The sequence below is a fragment of the Petaurus breviceps genome, unplaced genomic scaffold (genome assembly GCF_028583685.1).
Source record: "Petaurus breviceps papuanus isolate PSGF00001 unplaced genomic scaffold, PetGlider_PUasm1.0 90825, whole genome shotgun sequence".
Lineage (NCBI taxonomy): Eukaryota > Metazoa > Chordata > Mammalia > Diprotodontia > Petauridae > Petaurus > Petaurus breviceps.
The window spans coordinates 15,794,376-15,815,928 of NW_027187353.1; the positions used below are offsets into that span (position 1 = coordinate 15,794,376).

Consider the following 21,553-nt stretch of genomic DNA (forward strand, 5'->3'; position numbering starts at 1 on the left):
CTTTCTAGGAAAACGGGCTTGTGTTGGAGAGGGCCTGGCAAGAATGGAGCTATTTTTGTTCCTTACAACCATTCTACAGAACTTTACCCTCAAACCAGTTGGAGATCCAAATGAAATTAGCCTCAAGACCAATCAAATTGGGTTCACCAATGTTGCACCAAAATACCAGCTACGCTTTGTTCCCCATTAAAAAAGAAAACAAAATTCATTTGTGAATTAAACAGCTGGTTTCATCTTCTGGACTCAACACTGTCCTGGTTTTTTTTTTTTCTTCTGAAATTCCCTAGCGTAAAAGAAAAAATTCCATCTCTTGATTAAAACGAGTCTTGAATTTCAGAGCCTTGCAGAGTATCTTTTATGTCATCGCACAATTGTGGCTGCATTACAGATATTCATGTGTAACTCTCTCACCAATATCTCCATCCACATCCTCAAATCTAGATTTAGGGGTGAAGGAAGATCTGTAAAAATATCCCCCCCAAAACCATATTAGTTTTTACTTTTAAGATTTCCTCACAGATGTTCTTGTTTTGTATTGTATAGTTCTTATTTGTGATTTTGGAGTACAATAATCAGGGCTGTGTTGCTAATAACTCCTGATATGCAAATGTGTGCTTGTACTGAGTGTACATGTACAACATGGAAGGATTCCTGACTTTGGGGATAGAAGATCTGAGATCAATCCTGCCTCTAATGATAATAATTATGTGCCCTTGGGCAAGTCACTTCATTGTTTGTTCTCACATCAGATTCTTTATCTCTACAATGAATGGGTTAGACTACAAGGGCTCAGAATTCCCTAATGAGTCTCCATCTATGATACCTTAATCAGTGGGGATAGTCCACCCATCCATGCTTTAGGTCTCCACTCTATCTCTTATTTGGAAGGATGAGAACAATTTGTTCCATTGCCCATGAAGGCAACTAGACCTTAGACAGACATCAAAGATGCTAAGGCCATCTAATGTATCCTGAGCCATCACTAGTCTTCCTGATTTTTGTCTTGCCCCAGGACTTTGATGACACTGGAAGAGAGAGTAATGCTGACACCTTCACTTAAATACAATGCATGAAGAAGCCAATACATCGCCCCAAGATGTCACTGGTCCCCTTCTAAAAGAAAGGTTGAACCACAATTTACAGGATAAAATGGAAAGATGTTACAAGTTTCCTCAAAATCCTAATATCCTTATGGGTCATAGAGGCTATTTAATGAAGGGCTTGAATGTGTTTTTACTATGTATTGATGACCACCAAAGAAGAAAGAAAAAGGAAGGAAACAGGAATACCCTCAGGAAAAAAATGAGAGACTGATTGGGGTGCTTTATCTCATATAATTGAAGGGTGCAAAGAGAAGGTTTTATACAAATGAGTAAAGATTTTGAACTTCTGGACTTATGGTTGAAACGTGAAGAGTGACAAGGTCCTGACTTAGGGTTAACATTCACCTCTCATGGACTGGTAAGGGTGTATATTCCTGGAGTCTTTGAAATCTCTTTAAAAGGGCTTTAAAGTGAAAAGAAAGAAAATGAAAGAAAACCACCAATGTAGTTTTTATGTATATCTTAAAGACAGGGAGTAGCTATAGTGTGGGAAGAACAAAATGGAAAAAGAACAGATCAATGAATCGAGCATGCTACCAAAAAAAAAACAACCAGAAAGAGACCACATTAAAAATCTCCAAATAAGCACCAGATTGAAAATTCTGAAATTCAATGGAGAGATTAATAAAATTGAAAGTAATAAAACTATTGAATTAATAAATAAAAGTAGGAGCTGGTTTTTATGAAAACAAAACCAAAAAAATAGACAAACCATTGGTTAATTTGATTAAAAAATAGAAAGAAGAAAACCAAATTATCAGTATAAAAAATAAAAAGAATGAACTCAAAATGAATGAAAAAGAAATTAAAACAATTACCAGGAGCTATTTTGTTTAGTTACATGCCAATAAATCTTACAATCTAAGTGAAATTAATGAATATTTATAAAAATATGAGTTGGCCACATTAATAGAAAAGGAAGTAGAATATTTAAATAACCCATGCCATAGAAAAAGAAACTGAACAAGCCATCAATGAGTCCTCCAAGAAAAAATCCTTAGAACCAGAGGAATTTGAAAGTGAATTCTGCCATTTAGAGAACAATTAATTCTTTTTTTTTAAGCAATTGGGGTTAAGTAACTTGCTCAAGGTTACACAGCCAGTTATTTCTGGGTGTGGTGCTAAGTGTCTGAGACCAGGATTCGATCTCCAGGTCATCCTGACACTGGGGCTGGTGCTCTTACTCGCTGTGCTACCTGGCCACCCCAAGAACAATTAATTCTAATACTGTATAAAGTATTTGAAAACATAGGCAAAAAGGAGTCCTATCAAATTCTTTTTTATGACACAAATGTGATGCTGACACCTAAAACAGGAACAGTAAAAACAAAGAAAGAAAACTATAGATGAATTTTTCTAATTAACATTGATGCAAAAATAAAAATTAAACAAAATATTGGCAAGGAAATCATGGCAAACTGGGCCCAAGCAAACCTGGAACAAGCCTCAGGACACTGAGTCACTGGGAACAGTGGTGGTTTCCAGACCTCTCAGCCCACTGAAGCTGAAGACAACTCAGAAGGTCAGCAAGAAAGCTCTCACCTGAGTGAGAGTAGAACATCCCAGCACAGCCCTGGCCCCAGCAAACTAGGAGGCCTTGGGAGTGATGAATTGGCAATGGCAGTGCTGCTTCCAGAACTTCCAGCCCACAGACAGAAAGGGGTCAAACAATTGGTCAGAAGGAGATGACAGAGGCCTTTTTGCTAGCACTGAGGCAGGACTCTGTTGCATTGCCCATACTTGGATCCAGGTCCCAGTCCTGGGTGGCAGTCCCATGGTGAGGAGTAATGGCATAGCAGAGTTTGCAGTCACAGTGGAAGTGGAACCCTCCTCATAGTTCCAGAGCAGGAAAGAATGCTTGTGTCCAGTCACAGACAAGAGCGCAGTAACGACCTCTCCTTAGATAATGCCATCACCTTGGAAGAACGGAAAACTTGTAGGTTCCTAGAATTATCTCTGAAAACAGCTTTACAAAACCCCTAAAGCTTGGGACAGCATGCCCTTCACCACTGAAGAAAAGCCCTACTTTAATAAAGAGGCAAAAATCAAGTAATAGTCTGGAAAAATGAACAAATGATGGATAAAAGTGGAACTTTTGGCCTTGGAGAGCTGTCCAGTTTGGTTGTCACATAGATTGTCTGGAGGCAGTAAGTAAGAGCTGAGGCGAAGATGGGAGCCTAGAGCCATACTATGATAAGCTTTGATTTCCAGGTTGAGAAACTTGGTTTGACCCTGTAGGTAGTTTGGAATTACTGAGTGCAAGCTCCTTTTTAAGGCAGGGACAGTTGTGCTTTTGGCTCTGTCTCTTTGGGGCCTAGCACCATGCCTCTCACATCACTGGTGCTTAATAATAATCAGTTTGTTAATAAACATTTATGGAGTGCCAATATGTACCAGGCACTGTGTTAAATACTGAGGATACAAGAAAAAAAGAAAAAATGGGTCCTGACTTCAATAAGTTTTTTTGTTCGAATGGAGGAGACCACATATACCTAAATCATACATATGATTACATACAAATGATAGAGTTAATACAGAGTAAAGGGAAGGCAGCCTCAAAGGAAAAGATACTAGGGTAGAGGTGCGGATAGGGGAAGGTGAAGCACCAAGAAAGGCTTCCTGCAGAAGGTAGGGTTTGAGTTGTCTTAAGGGAAGCTAGAGATGTTGGAGAGGAAGAATTACAAGCTTTGGTGACTTGTTAGATAAGTGCAATGAGAGAGAAGAGTTGAGATTGACACTAAAGTTATGAACTTTGCCATTATGAACTAGAAAGATAATGGTCCCCTTAAGAGAAATAAGAAAGTTTAGAAGTGGGTGGATTTAGGGGGAAAATAAGTTTTTTCAGAGATATTGAGCTTCTACAGTTCCAAAATGTCCAACAAGCAGTTAGTGATGTAGGAGTGGATTTCAGAAAAGAGTCTAGAGTCTAGAAAATCCATGGGAGGTGATAAGATTTCCAAGTGAGAGAGCATAGACAAAAAAATAAGAGTAAGGAAGATCAGGCCTTGGGTGACACTAGCAGTCCACATGGCATAATAAATATCCAACAAAGTAGACTGGGAAGTAATAGCCATGCAGGTAGGAGGAGAAAGAGTCTGGAACAACAAAGAGCATTAAAAAAACCCTAGCCTCCCATAGAAGTCTGCTTCTCTTTGCCACCCCCATCCCCCACCCGCTGAAAGGAATCATTTGAATAGTAGGATATTCTGACCAAAAAGGTGGGAGTGCAGTGAGTTAGGGTGTAGCTGACCCTGGGATACTGATTGCTCACTCATTGCTCAGATGGAAGACACAGGTATATATGAATTGCAGCTACACATTGATTACTGCAAAGAATCAAACTCCTGAAGTGATCACATGCTTTCAGATTCTCCTTATTTTATGTTGTAATCATGTAAAATATGGTCATTGGTTCCAATCCAGTGGAAATATCCAGAACAAATTCAAATGCCGATGAATGCTTCAGGGGATTCACTATTTGAAATAATTAGGACCTAGCCATGCTGAACACAAGACCCTGAGTGATCACTGTATATTAAAAGTGTGAGGGATGACTTGCAGTGAAGTTTCCCCATTCTGAACATCCTGTATATGTTCTTATTACTTCCTTAAATTTTGTAAGTTCAATATTGCTTCCATATATATATATATATATAAGTTATTGTGTATTTCAAGGTAATGTAAGAGCTATTGAGTATTAACACAATTGATTGGATTAACTATTGAGACCAAATTAGAAGTGTTTTTAGTTTGGAGAAAGGAATAGTAGTGTGAGAGGTAGCAAAGGGTTAAGTTTCTATAGAACTGCAAGAATTGCTGAAACAAGACTGCTGACAAAAAGTATCAGACAGTAGCCTTGGGAAGAAGTTTGAGTTCCCAGAGAACTCCTAGATAATACCAAAAATGAAGTAATGTTGGCAGCAACAGGTGGATTTGACCAATCAGAAAGTATACAGCAGCCTTGGGACACTCAGGCCCAGATAAGGACACATCTAGGTTGGACTGAAGGGGGTTCAGTGTTCTGAGGTTGTTTCTGTGCTTGTGTAGTGGACTTCATGTATTATGTATGTTATCTAACAAAATTAGAGCCTCATTAATAATAATTAGGTTAATGTTTGGGAGGGGAGGGTAACCCTTGCTTATTTAACCCAGTTTCTGCTTCTGTACCTCGGCCTCCTCTCTCTTGGTGCTGTACCAGAGACTGGACCACCCGCTTCTAGCGAGATTCTAATAAAAGTACCTACACTTTGAGAGGTCTCTGAGTACTCAATTTGGGTCAGTGTATCCGCACCCCACACAGTTTTGGGGGCTTGTGTCCCAGGATCACGTGACTTGGTGGGGAATGACCACCACCCCTATTTGGAGGCAGGCACCCATGGGACATTTTGTTCTTGTGGTCTCCAGAGTAGGATGGTGTTTCTCCTCCCTGCCAAGTAAAGTGCCCGAAGCAGAGAACCTCAGTGAAGGAGAAGACGAAAGTAATGGATCCGCAGCTACATGTGCAGAGGTTGAGACTGAGCTCATAGTCAGGAGAACCCACTTGTGTGTAGCCAGAAGGTAAGCACTCAAGAGTGTAGCAGCCAATTGGCTGCGTCGAGGGAGACCCAAGAGGAAGAGCGTCTTATGCGAAATTGTGTGGTGAAAGGGACTGCAAACGGCCCCAGGGGAAAGGACTCTTTGAGAACCTATCCAGTGCTGCTGGCAGGAGGGCGACCCCTGTCTAGATAATTCAGAATACAGAGGAGTCTAAGGTCAGTCCTTGTTAAATTATGGAGAAAACGCAGTCCAAACACCCCAAATTCAGAGCAATGTCAGGAAGTTCCGGCTGATGGTCCCTTGGGAAATAAGTTACAGAATTGGGATGAGCAGACAAAATATAAAGGGAAGGATAAAAAAAAATGATCAAGTGAAACTGGCTTGTATATTCATTACTTGTGTTTCTGCATCAAGTCTCTGTTTCTATAATTAACAGCCTCTGTGTGTTCAAGGGCAGGAAGAAAGGATGGGCCAGTTTCCCCCTACACCTGGGGATCTGTACCTAGGTTATCTTAAAGCAAATCTTACCTGGTCTCCATTAGCATCTATCTGGAGGCCAAGCACATATGTGATTTGTGCCGACGATTTCTGACAATCCTTTGTGAGCTTTTGGAACTTTCCTGTCAGTTTCTCTATCTGTTCTGTTTTTGTGTGGCTGTGTGAATGGGTGTGAATGAGTAATTTAATACCCTGTAAGGTATAAACTGCAGCTGGACTGCTGGACATTTCTTTGGAATGCTGTTATCTCTTTCCCTCCTCCTCCCTCCCCCTGCTGCTGAATGCAGGCTGGAGAGGGAGAGAAAGAGAGGCAAATATTGTCTTGTTTAGGTTATATGATGGTAAATGCAAGTCAAAGAGTGTAGGAGAAGTATCAGGTCAGAAAGTTTAAGCATGTAGCAAAGAAGGATACATAGGTAGGAAGTTAAGATAGGTATAAGTTATTTGCTATTGAAAAGTGTTAACAGCAGTTTTAAGATTTTTTAAAAAGTTTTGAAAATCTCCTCCTCTTCCTTCCACCCTGGCCAAGTTGAGTGAGGAGAAGGTGATAAGAAAGGGAGGTAATCTTCTCCCCTCAGATCAGAGACAGGCAGACAAACACTTAACTATTTCCTGCCTCACCTAAAAGAGGAAAGCTTTGTGTATCAGAATGCAACTGAAAGGCAACTGAATACATTCTGGTCATTTTTGAAGAGTGTCACTCCTGATTCAATGCTAAAGATAAATAGCATTTGGCATTGAGGGGAAATTAGGAAAAAAAACGTAGATCTGTAAAATAGACATCTCAGAGGTGAAGCTTTGAGCTCTCCACTACAGAAGGGGACACCAGGGTCCCACTCACTTGACTGGCAGACTCAAAGCTCTAATTTTCCAAGAAGTTTCTAAGGAGTGGACACATAAGTGAAATTTATGGGAGTAAAAGTTAGAACAGCTAAAAAACATTTGAACAGATTTTGTTAAAGCCTCTCCCACCAGATCAGATTAAGGAAAGAGAGCTCTGAAGAATAGTAGGGAATTTGAGTTACCCTACCCCACTTGAATGCTACATCCAGGGGCCCTACTGTCAACAGACCTGGGCCCCTGGGTACCCTGAAGGCCACACCTCTAGGAATGCAGATGACCCTCTCTAACTCCTGGGTCCACAACCAGGTTTTGCAAATGTGGGGAGAGGATAAAAACCTCTGCACTTGGTAAGGCTAATTTTCTATCAATAATTTTTATGTGTGATGATTTGGAAATGCAATTAATGTCATAATGTCATTGTGTTATTATGATATCTCTAAATTGTAAAATCCTCTTATACTGTAAAAATTGAGTGACCACTGTGAGCCAGAAATAGTGTTCGATAAAGCAGTTTTCAATCTGAATTTTGTTGAAACTAAAAGATGGAGAAAAAAAAGTTGTGTAAAACCAGCTATGTTACTTTATCAATTCTGTTAACCCTATCTTATAATGTTTACTTCATGTGAGTTGGATTTTTTTGTTATAAAATCTGATAATTTAAAGTTGTTACATTTGGGATACAAACAGGTAATAACAATACTGCTAATATTTACTATGATAGATGATTGTTCATTTAACTTTTTGGCTATTCTGGAAACATACAGTGATTTAAAGTTATAGTTTCCACATTACTAGTGATGAAATGAATAATTCTCTGCACAGTGAATTGGAAAGGCATTTTGTAGAATTCTTATTATTCTAATTAGAATTATTATAATAATTCTTATTAATGAGAAACCTGGGGAAAAAGGGGGAAAGAAAAATATAGGGATGTGGCTTTCAAGCTTGCTTCATCTAAGGATATATTTATGTTAATCTGAAGGTTTTTGGATCACCACATTCACCATCTATGTGAGATTCCAGAATGTAATTATTCATGATATTGTTACTGGTAAACAATTGTATTAAAAGGAAGTTTCAGTTAAGATTGTTTAAACTTGTAAGATTGTTAACCAAGCTATTTGGTGTTATTGCATTAATCAATTATTTACAAAAGTATGCTTGTGAAAGGTAATTATTGGTAATAATGTGAAGAAAAGACCTGTGAAACCTCTTTGTGTAAATTTTGTTAATTATTTAGGAAAGAATTTATGACCAGAGAATTTAGGAATTGTATAGTAGTTAATGATATCAGGATAAACTGTTTCTGAAAAAGGGAAATATTCTTATGAAGAAATGTTTTATAAGATCTTTGGTATGAGATGATGGGGAACAGATTAGCAGACAAGAAAGTTAAGGAGGCTGCCCTGACCATAGAATCTATGAAGATGTATGTGTTGAATCCCCAAGTCCCTAAGACAAAAGCAATACTTGTATTCATAGAAGCTGAAAAGAAAAATTTAATTAAGTTTGGGAAGATTGAAACTGAGCAAGACCATTGGCTATTGCTTGATAGGAGAGAAATGGTTAATTAACAAATCATGAGGGAAATTCTGTCAATTTTTACATCGAGTCCATTGGGGAGAATGAGTAATGTGTGTCCTAGCTTTAAAGAAATATATATATATATATATACGAAATATTGCTAAACAAATTTGTGAAGTGTCTTATATGCAAGGAAGTAAACAAAAGGGTATTAAGAAAGCAGTGTGAGTCTCCTGGCCAAAAAGCTAGGAAAGACAGACCCTGGGATTTGGAGAGTGGTGTTTATGGGTTCCACAATAATAAAGTAGTTTCAGAAGTTTTATGGGAAAGACTGTGAACAAGATGACAGAGACAAAGAAAATTTTATAATCCAGGATAGGGAAGCAATCTTATTAGTCCTGGAAAAGGAAACAGGGAGAGAGGGACAGCAGGTAGAGAAATCTGCCCCGTAGTGAATTGCTTATAATAAGAATGATTTGGTAAATCTGTGGGATATTATTTTAATGCTAAAATCTAAAATTGTTAATTGATTACTGTATGTGGAAGGGAAGAGACTGGATGAAAACTTTATTTTGATTAGTTTTGCTCATTCAGAACAGTCCCGCTACTGTATGATGTTGTAAAACTGCCAAAGTCCCTAGAAATTATCTCTATTAGGCAAGGTCATTCAGCCTTGGAAAGTGAACTTGTTTTAATTATGAAGCTCCTAAATGCTAAACTTGACTTACTGAGAAGCAGGAAAGTCTATGTACAAAAGATTAAAAAGGATCTCTAACAATTGGCTTTACTGGGACAAGTTAAAAAAAATTGTGAAAGGAAAGCTGAGTAATCTGGATAATGGATTTGAGAGATTTGGAAGGATAAATAAAGGTTTGATTAGAAATATGGAAGGCAGAAAGATTTGTAACTTGATTTTATAATTAACAGCTCAATCATATTTGAGAAGAAAAGGGAATAAGGATACAAATGCAATATTGAATCATTATCCCATGAACTGAGATTGGGATTATAAAGTTACTGTAGAAAAGTTATATCTGTGTATATGTGTGGAATGTGGTCCCAGTGTATTTCAAAGTGAATTGGGTATTAATGCAATTGACTGAATGAATTATTGGTATTAAATCAGACATATCTTTAGTTGAGAGAAAAGAAATTTTAGTGTGAGCTCAAAATAAGCAGTTATAAGAAGATAGGGGAGCTTGGGCAGTAGATGCAAATCTATTAGAGCAATAATTTATAATTTGTAATGGATAACCAAAAGTAAGACAGCAAAATCAATTATAATTTGATAGGAGTGTTTATTAAACAGCTGGTGACTGCTTCTCAGAGGGAAAGACAGTATTGAGCTTTCTGTTAGACATAATTTTATAGAAAATGTGGTTGCTAGCAACAGAATATGGTTCTAAGGGGGTGCAGTGCCTTTAGCATTGTTTCTATGGAAGCAAAGCTTTCTCATTATTATTCTTATTGAAACAAAGCCTTCTCAGTATTATTCTTATTGAAGCAAAACAGTCTGAATCCGTGGGAATCTGTGGCATGTTTCTAGCAACACAGGTGAAACATTTCTTTACTATTGGGGCCTATTAGGTGGTTTCCAAGGAACCTAATAGGGGTCCCCTCTAGCAGGTTTAAGGGAACCTTGGTGTATAATTTCTGGTGGGCACTTCACTCCCTCCTTTTACTGGTTCATAGTTGTACCTTGGACTCAACTGAGTCCAGGGGAATGTAGGGAACATAGGCAGTGCAGAGGGCAAACAGCTTAACAGCTTGAATCCTTTGTCTCACATAGGTAGTTAGGCAGTTAATAAGGCATGGGGCCAATAGCAACCCCAATAACAACAAAGCAAATGGTCCTATAGGGAAGTTACAAGTGATGTGAGCCAGGGGAACCAATTAAAAAGGGATTGGTACCAAGACATAGATTGTTGATGATGAGCCTCCCTGTCAGCCAAACGTTGACATACAGTGGCCAGAGATTCCTGAAGCACCCTGGAGTAGTTGACATAAAAACAGCAGGTTTCTCCAAGGGCCATACAAAGGCCACCTTGCCTGAGAAACAGGAGGTCTAAACCTCAGCGGTTTTGGAGAATTATTTCGGCCAGGGAATCTAGGGTGGTCTCCAAGTAGGAGATTTGGCTCTCCAAGTCTCAGATATTTGTGTCGACTTGGGAGGTGAGGGCTTCAAAATGACTATTTCCTTGTACTAGGGCTGTGGTTCCCACTGCTGCTGAACCTGCTATGCCTAGACCAACTAAGATAGGGACTAAAATGGGGACTGTTCTTTTATAGCAGGCTTGTAGCCCAAAATGTCCATGAGCCCCTTCTCCTGAATAAATGTATATCTGTGGAAGGACATGAACTAAAATGCAGAATTTGGGGGAGTTACCAGCAAGGAGGCATTCCTGTACACAAGCAGTTAAGCCTAAGGTACAGGCAAACCAAGCAATTTTAGGGGCTAAGAAAACATTTGGTGAAAATTCCTGTTTGGGAAAGACCTTGACCACCAAAGCACAGAGGTTTTTATAAGGTGACTGCTGGAGGGCATAGCCCCTAGATTTAATACACCAGGCTTGTCCCTGCACATCCCCTAATGTAAGCTTGGGGGAGCCAAGGTTGCATTGGGCAGGGAGATTGGTGAACCTTATGACGAATTTAAACCTAGCCCTACAAAATAAGGAGGGTCAGGCAAAACTAGCAGTCAGAAGTTAGGCTGGGACCCCAGGAATTTAGGAAAGAAAAATCAATATCAAGAACATGAAAAGTATGAGAGTGGGCATGTAGCCTGGGGTTTGCTTATTTAACCCAGTTTCTGCTTCTGTACCTCGGCCTCCTCTCTCTTGGTGCTGTACCAGAGACTGGACCACCCGCTTCTTGTGAGATTCTAATAAAAGTACCTTCACTTTGAGAGGTCTCTGAGTAGTCAATTTGGGTCAGGGTCTCCTCACCCCAAACAAGAGTTAAGAGATAAAACAGAAATTCAGGCCAGGAATGCACTTTGGCACTTATGTTCTTCATACAAGTTAATGACCACCTTTGTGGGCAAGGGTTTCAGCAGAGGCTAACAAATTCCCTAGGCCTATTAAGGGACAGGGAAGATCTTCAAATTCCCTCACCATTACAAATATGCAGCACAAATTCAAAAGCCTGCGAATTCTTCACAGGGAGTAATAATTTGAAATAATTAGGACCCAGCCATGCTGAGCAGAAGACCCTGAGATTGAGAGTTAAGAGTTAAAACAGAAATTCAGGCCAGGAATGCACTTTGGCACTTTTGTTCTTCATGTAAGTTCATGAGGGTGCAGGTGAGGCTTCCAGGGGAGGCTAGCCAAGGACATGAAGAACAGGCCCAAAGGGCATTCACAGGGTGATGCCGAGTTCTCTCCCCACTCCTCTTTCTCCTCCCTCTGTCCCTTCAGTTTGTTACAATGCTAACAACAACACCAAAAACAGCAGCAAAAGTTCAAAGCACAGATGACAGAGCAGAAGTAAGAAACAACCACTGGATACAGATCCCAGAGGCCCGCGAGGCTAGGGAACCTCACTAATATGTCAGAGATGGGGCTACTTCTGTAGGAAGGGGAAAGGCAGCCACATCACCACCCCAATCTAGATGCCAATTTAGAGCCCTGTAACACCCCCATTACAGCCCTTTTGGGGCCTCAGACAGCTAGATCAACAGACCATTCTTTAATAAATCTTATTTGGAAACACCAAGTCTTGATTTTCTTTTTCCCTTCCCAAGTGGGGATAAAGAATTGCTACATAATCACTCATTCAGAGAAGCTGTTGCTGCCAAAATGTAGAAATCAGAATGGGAGGGAGAAACCCTTCTCTTTTTCAAATGCCTTCAACTTACTCAGAGACCCCTTGTTCAAACAGCTGCAGAGGGTAGCCCTAAATACCCCCTACTCTCATTAAAACTGTGGATAGCTGGTGAGCACCCCTGACCGTGCACAGGCTCATTTCTGGTTGGCAGGATCTTAATTGAAAGCACAAAATACTTGGGATGGTTTGGGCCAAGTATGACTTGTCTTCTGACACCTGGAATGCTCCAAAACTTTGGCAATCTATAATTTACTCCAGGTCTTTCATTCACCAGTGATGGCTAATACTGCCCTGACCCTCCTCTAATTTAGTAGATGGTCTTTGAATCACTGCAGCTAAAACATTCATGACTCTCCAGCCAATCTGCTGCTGAACCTCTAAGCCTCGCTCATCTGGTTCTCAGACAGTAGTGGTGCATGCTCACAAATATTTTCCAGCTTGATAGGAGATGTTAAAATTTAAATTTTATTTTATTTTTTATATTTTAGGAGTCCAAAGTCACCTCCATATCCTGTGGAGGCAATGGAGCAGGACTTCATTGCGGCTCTTTTGCTTGTTATCCTTGGCGTTTCAGTGATTTCCTTCTGTTCCACCATCAATCGCTCTCTGTCAACACTTTCCCCTTCACTTGTGAGCAGACCTTGAAGCCAAAGGTTAACTCAGCATCCTTGTGTTGGAGGATATGGGGTCTTGCTGACCTGAGTCTCTGCCCAGAGTAGCCACTGGGGTAGGGTGGCAGGACAGAGATCAGCTGTATTTCCAGTCCTGTTTTTAACAAGTTTCTTCTTGCCACTGGCTCTAGCAGAATTTTCCTTTCCCTCTAGTCTCCTTTCCTGACAGGCACTGGGCAAAATCAATTCCTGCCAGTTCTTAAGGGGTAAAAGATGGTATTTCCACAGAATTACTGGAACATGATTTCAGGGACCCCAGGACTTAGTAGCACTGTTTACTCTTAGCTGAACTGCCACCTCCCACAGCATCTCTGCAGTCAAGGGCACCATCCAGGGAGCAGCAAAGAGGGAAAAACAAAAAGATTATATTTCTAGGACTCTTTATGTTTTAAAAATCCTTTATGTACACTAAATACGCACTGGCCACTAGACTAGGGATGACAATTTCCCCATAGTTGGAGCCCAGACCTGACAAGTGCCAGCTCGTATGTCCAAAGTTTATTATGTCTTGTAGTAAAGGGGAGGGACTGAAGAGCCAATGATAAATCTGGTATTTTGACGGAAGCTTGAAATTCTCTCATCATTTTTGTTGTGACATTAAAAGGTAAATAAATAGGGTTGGCTAGGTGGTGCAGTGAATATAGCACTGGCCCTGGAGTCAGGAGGATCTGAGTCCAAATTTGAACTCAGACACTTAACACTTACTAGTCGTGTGACCTTGGGCAAGTCACTTAATCCCAATTGCCCTACCTTCCCCCCTCCAAAAAAAGGTGAATAAATGTTTGAAAAGCATTTAAAAAATCTGCTAGATTTCATTAATATTTTATTTAACTGACTGAAAATTTTCATTTGTAGTTTATTGTTCAGCTGTTTCTGTTGTGTCTGACTCTTCATGATCCTATTTGGGATTTTCTTGGTAAAGATACTTGAATGGTTTGTCCTTCTCTTCTCCAGCTCATTTTACAGATGCAGAAACTTAAAGGACTTGCCCAAAGTCATACAGTTGGTAAGTGTCTGAGGCTGGATTTGAACTCAGGTCTTCCCGACTCCAGGCCCAGCTCTCTGTCCACTATACCACCTAGCTACCCATTGGGTCTTTTTAATTTTTTAAAATTGATCTTGTTTGTTTTTCTAATGCCTCCATTTTCATGTGTTATGGTAGATAGACTGCTGGTCTCAGAGTCTGAAAAATATGGGTCTTAGTTCTGCTTATAACATTTTAAAGCTGTGTGACTATAGGCAAGACCCATGACATGTAAGAACTTTGGGCAGCTCTCTCAGAGTAACTGCTGAGTTATAGCTGAATTCTCACCTGCTCTGGGACTTTACCAACAAAATCATAGATCCTTAACTGATGCTGTGAGAAATGCTAGCAGTTTGGTTTCCACAGATTCCAAGGAAACAACAGATGTTTCAAAACCAGATGTTGCACAGGACCTGTAGAAAAGCTAAAATCAGGATGAGGGAGGAAGGGCAGAGTGACCCTATCCAATAATACCGCTGGAAGAAATCTGGAAGTTTACCTTGGGAAGAGGCCTGGTCTAAGCTGACTCAAACCAGTTTGGGTCAAAGGATGGCTTTTATTAACATGCATGCTTCACTAACCTCATACATATTAGCTGACCCACCCTGCATGGAATTAGAGCCTCATTATCCAATCATGGGATCCATGTTAACCCCTGTTTGGGAGGAGGAAACTTATGAAGAATGGCCTGTAAAAATCCTTAGACTATGAGTCTTGATAATTGAGCAAGGTGCTTCCCCCATGCATCCTACCTGCTGCATTTTGGACAGATAGCAGTCAATATAGTCTTGAGGGTTGTTAGGGTCCAATGTTTTTTGATGCTCCTTCACTCTTTGCAAAATGAAATCATAAAGCTCCTTCATATTTCCAAAAAATATCTTATGTCTTCCAGGGAGATGCTGGTAAAAGTTGTAGAGCTAGATCCCCAGCTGCAAACCCAAACAAACACACTTGAGTTTACTGTCATAAAGAGAAAACTTTATATCTCTACTTATAAACTATTATGTTCGGGCGGCCAGGTGGCTCAGTGCGTAAGAGCACCGGCTCTAGTGTCGGGATGACCTGGAGATCGAATCCCGGGCTTAGACACTCAGCACCCACCCAGAAACACCTGGCCGTGTAACCTTGAGCAAGTTACTTAACCCCGATTGCTTAAAAAAAAAATAAACTATTATGTTCTATTCCATGGCATTACATTTCTTTTCAAGGTTAATTAATGTTTTTATTAACAAAAAGTGTTTTCTAATCTTCACTACATATTGAAAAAAAAAGAGAAGCAAAACCCTTGAAACCTGTATAATAGCCAAGCGGAAATAATCTCCACTTTGGCGGTACCAGAAGTGTGGCCCACTCCGCATCGCCCTCTGTGTCAGAGGGATGCCGTGCTTCATTGGGGGTCTTCTGGAATCGTGGCGGATCCTTCCGTGGATCAGAGAACTTTAGTGTTGTGTGCAGTTTGTCTTTTCACGGCTTTTGTTATTGAACACATTGGTTCTGTTCACTTTAATTGGCCTCCAGTCCTAAAGGTGTAAAGCCGTCCCTTTCAACGTTTCTTAAAGTATAGTAGAAAATCAATTGCATTCAATGCCATAATTTGTTCAGTTATCCCCCCATTGAAATTTCATGAGTTTTAAATTTTCTCGCCCTCTCTCTCTTCCCCTGTCTCCCCCATGGTGGCATGCAATCAAATATAAGATCTATAAATACCCTTAGTTTCTAGTACTTTGCGGTCACCTCAAAAAAACTTGTTTCAATTTTTTTTTGCATATAACTTTCAATTTTGCATATTTCCTTTCCTTCTTTTTGATTTTTTGGGGGTACTGGCCAAATAATGGCATTGCTGGTTCAAAGGATATATGTGATATACTAATTTTGGAGTGTTAGATTAATTGCTTTTCAGTTGTCCTAGACAACGACACCAATGATTTGTCAATATGCTTGTTTTCCCATAGTCCCTCCAACATATTATATTTACCTCCATTGAAATACTTTTTGAAACATTTGGAATGAAAAATGAAGACTTGTCCACTTTTATAAGAAAGTCATTTAGGTCATTTTGGTGACAATCTTTAAAGTTCAGTAAAGTGGCAGAATTTTTTTAAGGCATCCATTCAGGAAAGACTTTTTATTATTTATGAAAGAGTAGGAATTTCTATCAGTCATCAGTAGACAAAACATTCTATTCTAACTGGACAGAGCAAGTTTCATGATAATAAACAGCAATACTAGGGAAGTCAGAAGCCATTGGCCTCACTGAAGTTCAGAGTATGGACTAAAATGGGTATGGAGCAGAGAGTAACCTGTTTAGAAGACAATGCTTCTTTATCCTCCAGTGATGGAACATTAGTAGAGCACAGTGCTGTCAAGTTCTGGTGGAGTTAGTGAGTAGGACTTGGAGGAGAGGAATTAAATAGAAATTTCAAAAAATGAAAGCTCTGATCATCAGGAAAGCTCAGCACTTGACATGAGAGGAAGAGAAAGCTTCTCTTTAGAGAAGAAATTGTAAGAGTAGTTTCTTTTTATCTTATTTTGTTTTTCCATTCACAAACTTTGTCTCTTCCTGTCTCTTGAATTTAAAATTGTAAAAATTCTTGCAACAAATATGAATAGTGAAACAAAAAGGAAATCCCACATTGCCAATGTCCATAAATGTATGTCTCAATTCTATGTATTCAGTCTGTCACCACTCAGTCAGAAAAAAGTGTAATATATTTCATTATGGGCCTGTGGAATCAATGCGGGTTATTGCATTGATCAGAATCATTCAGTCTTTCAAAGATTTTTGTTTTTACAATGTGTTGTAACTCTATAAAATGATCTCCTGTTTCTGCTCATTTCACTCAGCATAAGTTTGTACAGTTCTACCGAGGCTTTTCTGAATGAATTCCTTAAATTATTTCTTTCAGTAAAATAGTATTCCATCAAATTAATGTAACATAATTTTTCAACCATTCCCAAATTGAAGGGTATGGTCCTCACCTTCCAGTTCTGTACCACAACAAAAAAGCTAATATGAGTATTTTTGTAAATATGAGTCCTTTTCATTTTTCTCTGATGTGTATAGGAGCTAAAATTAAGAGCAACATTCCTGTTTGAAAGGATATGCAGTTTACTGACTCTTGGAGCATAGTTTCAAATAACTTTTCAGAAGGATTCCATCAATATCATATTAATGAATCAGTTTTTCTGAGGCTCCACCAACATTTGTCATTTTATTCTTTATCATCTTTACCAAAAGAGAGTGAGATTTGCTTTAATTTTCACTTTTTCAATTATTAGTGATTTGCAAAATTTTTTTCATATGGACATTTGTAGCTCTGAAATTTTCCTTTGAGAAATACTTGCTCATAATTTTTGTCCATTTGTTGCTTGATGAGTAGCTCTAATAAATTTGAGTCAATTCCTTATAAATATTTTCATTTATATTTTTTTCAAAATTTTATTTTAGACTCGAACACTAGAACACAAATACAGAAGAAACAGAAACACATCATAAATTTAAATATTGAAACAAAGACAAAGTTAGAAAGAGAAAAAAAAAGCATGTCGTGCATAACAGAACATAAGAGAGGATTCAAAATATGCAACAATAAACTTTCATTTCAAGAAAGTCTATTTGATTAATAACACTAGTGTTGAGAACTGTCCATTTTTTCTTTGCTTCCTTGGAATGTTTCTTTTGTTCTCTGCTGTCTACTTTTTAATTTTGTTCTTTTATTTCCCTCCCCCCAACTTCTCCCCTGAAGGCCACAATAAAGTTTAGATATGTTTATCTGTGGCTATAAGTATATACATACCCTCATCCACCTGCCCAGAAGGCTACAATAAAGTTTAGCTATGTTTCTCTATAGCAATAGATATATTCATGCACACATACATATATACATACATATATGGACATATGCTTTCCCAAACCTATTCTACTCCTAATCTTTGTTTTTATGTATGTGCATATCTCTTCTTCCTATCCCTCCTGCCTCCTCTTTTACTTCTACCCACTACCTTACTCTCATATGACGTAGCTACTCCCTCTCCAAGGATCCTTCCCCTTTCTTAATTCTCATAAAACCAAACACTGTTCTATATCCCTATTTACCTATTCCCTTGCCCTCCCCTCTAAAGAACTCTCCCTTGTCCTCTCCCCCTCCCTATGGCCCCACTGTTTTATTTCTTCTGAATTTAGAAGACTTTTATACTCTTCTAAATATATATGTACTGTTACCTCTTAAACTCATTCCCAATGAAAGTAGGTTACCAGAACTACCAGCCCTCATCCCCATCTAATTCCTCTGTATCAATTCTTTCTCTTGCACCTCATTTATATAAAATAGTTATTCTTTTAAGCTGTCTCTAAATGGTTTTACTTTTAAAATTCATATTATACTCAGCTTTACCCCAATCTTTCTTATGGACTATCCAATAATTGATAAGAATCTTAGACATACATTTTCCATATATAAAAAGTAAACAATCTGTCCTTATAGATCTCTTATAATCAGTCTTTGTTATGTGCCTTATATTTATCTTGGTTTTTGTATGTTGAATCTTCTATTAAGTTCAGAATTCTGTTAAACAAGGTCTGAGAGTTTATCAAATGTACTTTTTTTCATTCAGGGTAATACTTAGCTTTGCAGGGTATACTGTTTTTGGCTGGAGCCCCAGTTCTTTTGCTCTTTGATACGTTGTGTTCCAAGACCTGTGGTTCTTTAATGTCCCTACTGCTAGGTCTTGTGTAATTCTAATCGTAGCACCATCATATTTAAATTGTTTTAATCTTGATTCTTTTAATATTTTTTCCCTTGATCTGGGGGTTTTGGGATTTGACTAGGATATTCTTATGAGTTTTCCTCATGGGATCTCTTTGAAGTGGTGATTAATGGATTTTTTTTCTATTTCTATTCCCCCCCTCGTCCTCTCCCCCTCCCCATTCTAAAGCTTCAGGACAATTTTCTTTAATTATTTCTTCTATTATTCTATCAAGACTCTTTTTAAATCATAATTTTCAGTATTTTAATTATTTTTATATTTTCTCTTCTTGATCTATTCTCCAAATCTGTTGTTTTTCTTATAAGATGTTTCACTTTTCTTATGACATTTCACTTTCTTTTCTCATATTTTGTTTCATAATTTCTTGATCTCTGTTAATTTCACTGGCTTCACTTTGTCCAATTCTAATTTCCAAGGTGTCTCTTTCTTTCTTAAGACTCTGGATCTCCTTTTCTAATTGATTGACTTTCCTTTCATAGCCATCTTATTTTTCTTGGATTATTCTTATTTTCTTTTTTCTTCCATCTCTGTCATTTGATTTTTAAAGTCCTTTTAAAGATCTTCTATGAATTCTTTTTGGTCAGGTGACCATTTGATGTTACTCTTTAATATCCTTCTCTGAAAATGAACTCCACTCATCTTTATTCCCATAATAGTTTTCTATGTTTGGATTCTTTCTCCTTTGCCTGTGTTTTTTTTATGGTAATAGCTTAATTATTTGTAATCCTCTCTAGTCCTGAGGTATTTGGAAATGTTGCCTCTTGCTCCAGATCTTTAGTTCTCCCCTCTAGCCTGAAATCAAAACCAAATCTCCAACCTCCTGTAAGTGCCCACAACCAGGTACTTTCTGCCCCACTGCTTCTGCACTCACCAGGTATGTGTGGGTTCCTTCTCATCTGCTGCTGCAGTTCTTAGCGGTACAGCTGGGTCTGGTGGTTCCTTGTCAGCAGAGATTCCCTAGATCTTCCCAGGCTCAGATGCCCAACTCCCCTCACTATCCTGGGGGTAAAAGCTCCTGTGGCTGGGGCCAAGGCAGCCTTTCAAACCAACTAACCCCAAGGCTTGTTGCTTGTTGTTTAAGAGGCTTGCTGCTTACTGTTAAAATGGAACCTAGCCTGGAAGTGTTTACTCTTTACAGGTATCAAACTTCATCCTGGGATTTTTCTTCAGATCTTCTCAAATTGTCCCAGGAAGACCTGGTTATGCTCCTGTTCTTATTTATCTCCACTCACACTTTGTTTGTTTTAAGGTGTTATTTTAATTGTTTTGTGGGGGAAAATCTTGAGAGCTTGGAATTTTCTGACCTACTCTGCCATCTTCCCAGAATCCTCTCATTAATATTTTTGTCAGAGAAAAAAATGTTGCAAACATTTCCTGCCAGGTAACTTTTCTTTCTAATTGTAGCTGCATTGATTTTGTTTGTACCAGCAATTTTCAATTTTATATATAAAAATTGCTCCTTTTATCTTCTGTGATTCTCTAAATTAATTTTTTATTTTCTATTTACATATCTGAAAGGCATTCTTTTCCTCATATCTCTAAGATACATGTCATGTGAGCTTTTATATCTGCCACATATAAATTTGAAGCTTATCTTTGCATACATTGTGAAGTGTTGGTCTTAGTTTTTCTTTCTGCCAGAATATTTCCTAGTTTTCCAGCACTTAAAAAAATCAAATAGAGTTCCTGCCCCTGTAGATGATGTGTTTTGTTTTTGTATATCAAACATTAGCTTGTTTCTAATTACAGTATAGTTCACCCATTTCACTGATCTACCTCTCTATTTCTAAATTAGTAACAAATCATTTGGGGATCAGGCATTCCTAAGCTTCCTTCTCCCATTTTGTCATGATTTCCCTTGAGATTCTTGACATTTTGTCTTCCACATGGATTTTATTATTTTTTTCCTAGCATTATCAAATAATCCTTGGATTTGTATGGCATTACATAAGTAAAAGAATTGAGGTTGGATTGCCATTCTTATTATATTAGTTCAGCCTACTTGTGAGCAAATGAGATTCTTTTAATTATTTAGGTCAGTCTTCATTTCCATAGAGGAAGCTTCATAATTGCTGTATTCAAACAGTTCCATTGTTCATGTCAGTAGGTAGATTCCCAGATATTTTATATGTACTATAGTTTGTTAATGGAATTCCTCTTTCTGTCACTTTCTGTTCACTATTTTTTTTTTTTTAAAGTAATCGGGGTTAAGTAACTTGCTCCAGGTTACATGGCCAGTTATTTCTGGGTGTGGTGCTGAATATCCAAGCCCGGATTTGATCCAGGTCATCCCGACACTGGAGCTGGTGCTCTTACTCGCTGAGCCACCTGGCCGCCCCTAAGCAATTGGGGTTAAGTAACTTGCTCAAGGTTACACGGCCAGGTGTTTCTGGGTGGGTGCTAAGTGTCTGAGCCCGGGATTCGATCTCCAGGTCTTCTCAACACTGGAGCCGGTGCTCTTACTCGCTGTGCTACCTGCCCCCTTTCTTTCTGTTCACTTTTGTTGATAACATACAGAGATATTGATGACTTCGTTAGAGTTACTAACTGAACAACTGGTTTTGGGTTAAGCATTAACTGATGTTTTCTCTACTAAAGTCCCCCTACTGTGCCTACTCCCAGTATGGAGGTGATCTTGGGCTGTCAAAGTATCTGGAAGCTCTTACCAATATGCAAAGCCTTCCAAGAGAAGCTAAGACATGCCATTAATATTTTGTGTGTATTTGAATATAGCTGAGTCAGAAGGTAACCTGTAAAGTGAC

General features: G+C 38.7%; 1 protein-coding gene and 1 pseudogene across 1 annotated transcript in view; one reads left to right on the plus strand and one right to left on the minus strand.

Moving 5' to 3' along the window:
* The window catches only part of LOC138148602 (cytochrome P450 2C23-like), a 13,252-nt gene extending 13,062 nt beyond the window's left edge, over positions 1–190 (plus strand). The window contains exon 9 of the mRNA XM_069071379.1: positions 9–190. Coding sequence (XP_068927480.1) covers positions 9–190 — 182 coding nt within the window. The remainder of the gene's footprint in view (positions 1–8) is intronic.
* The window catches only part of LOC138148535 (cytochrome P450 2C23-like), a 54,982-nt pseudogene that overhangs the window by 23,874 nt on the left and 9,555 nt on the right, over positions 1–21,553 (minus strand).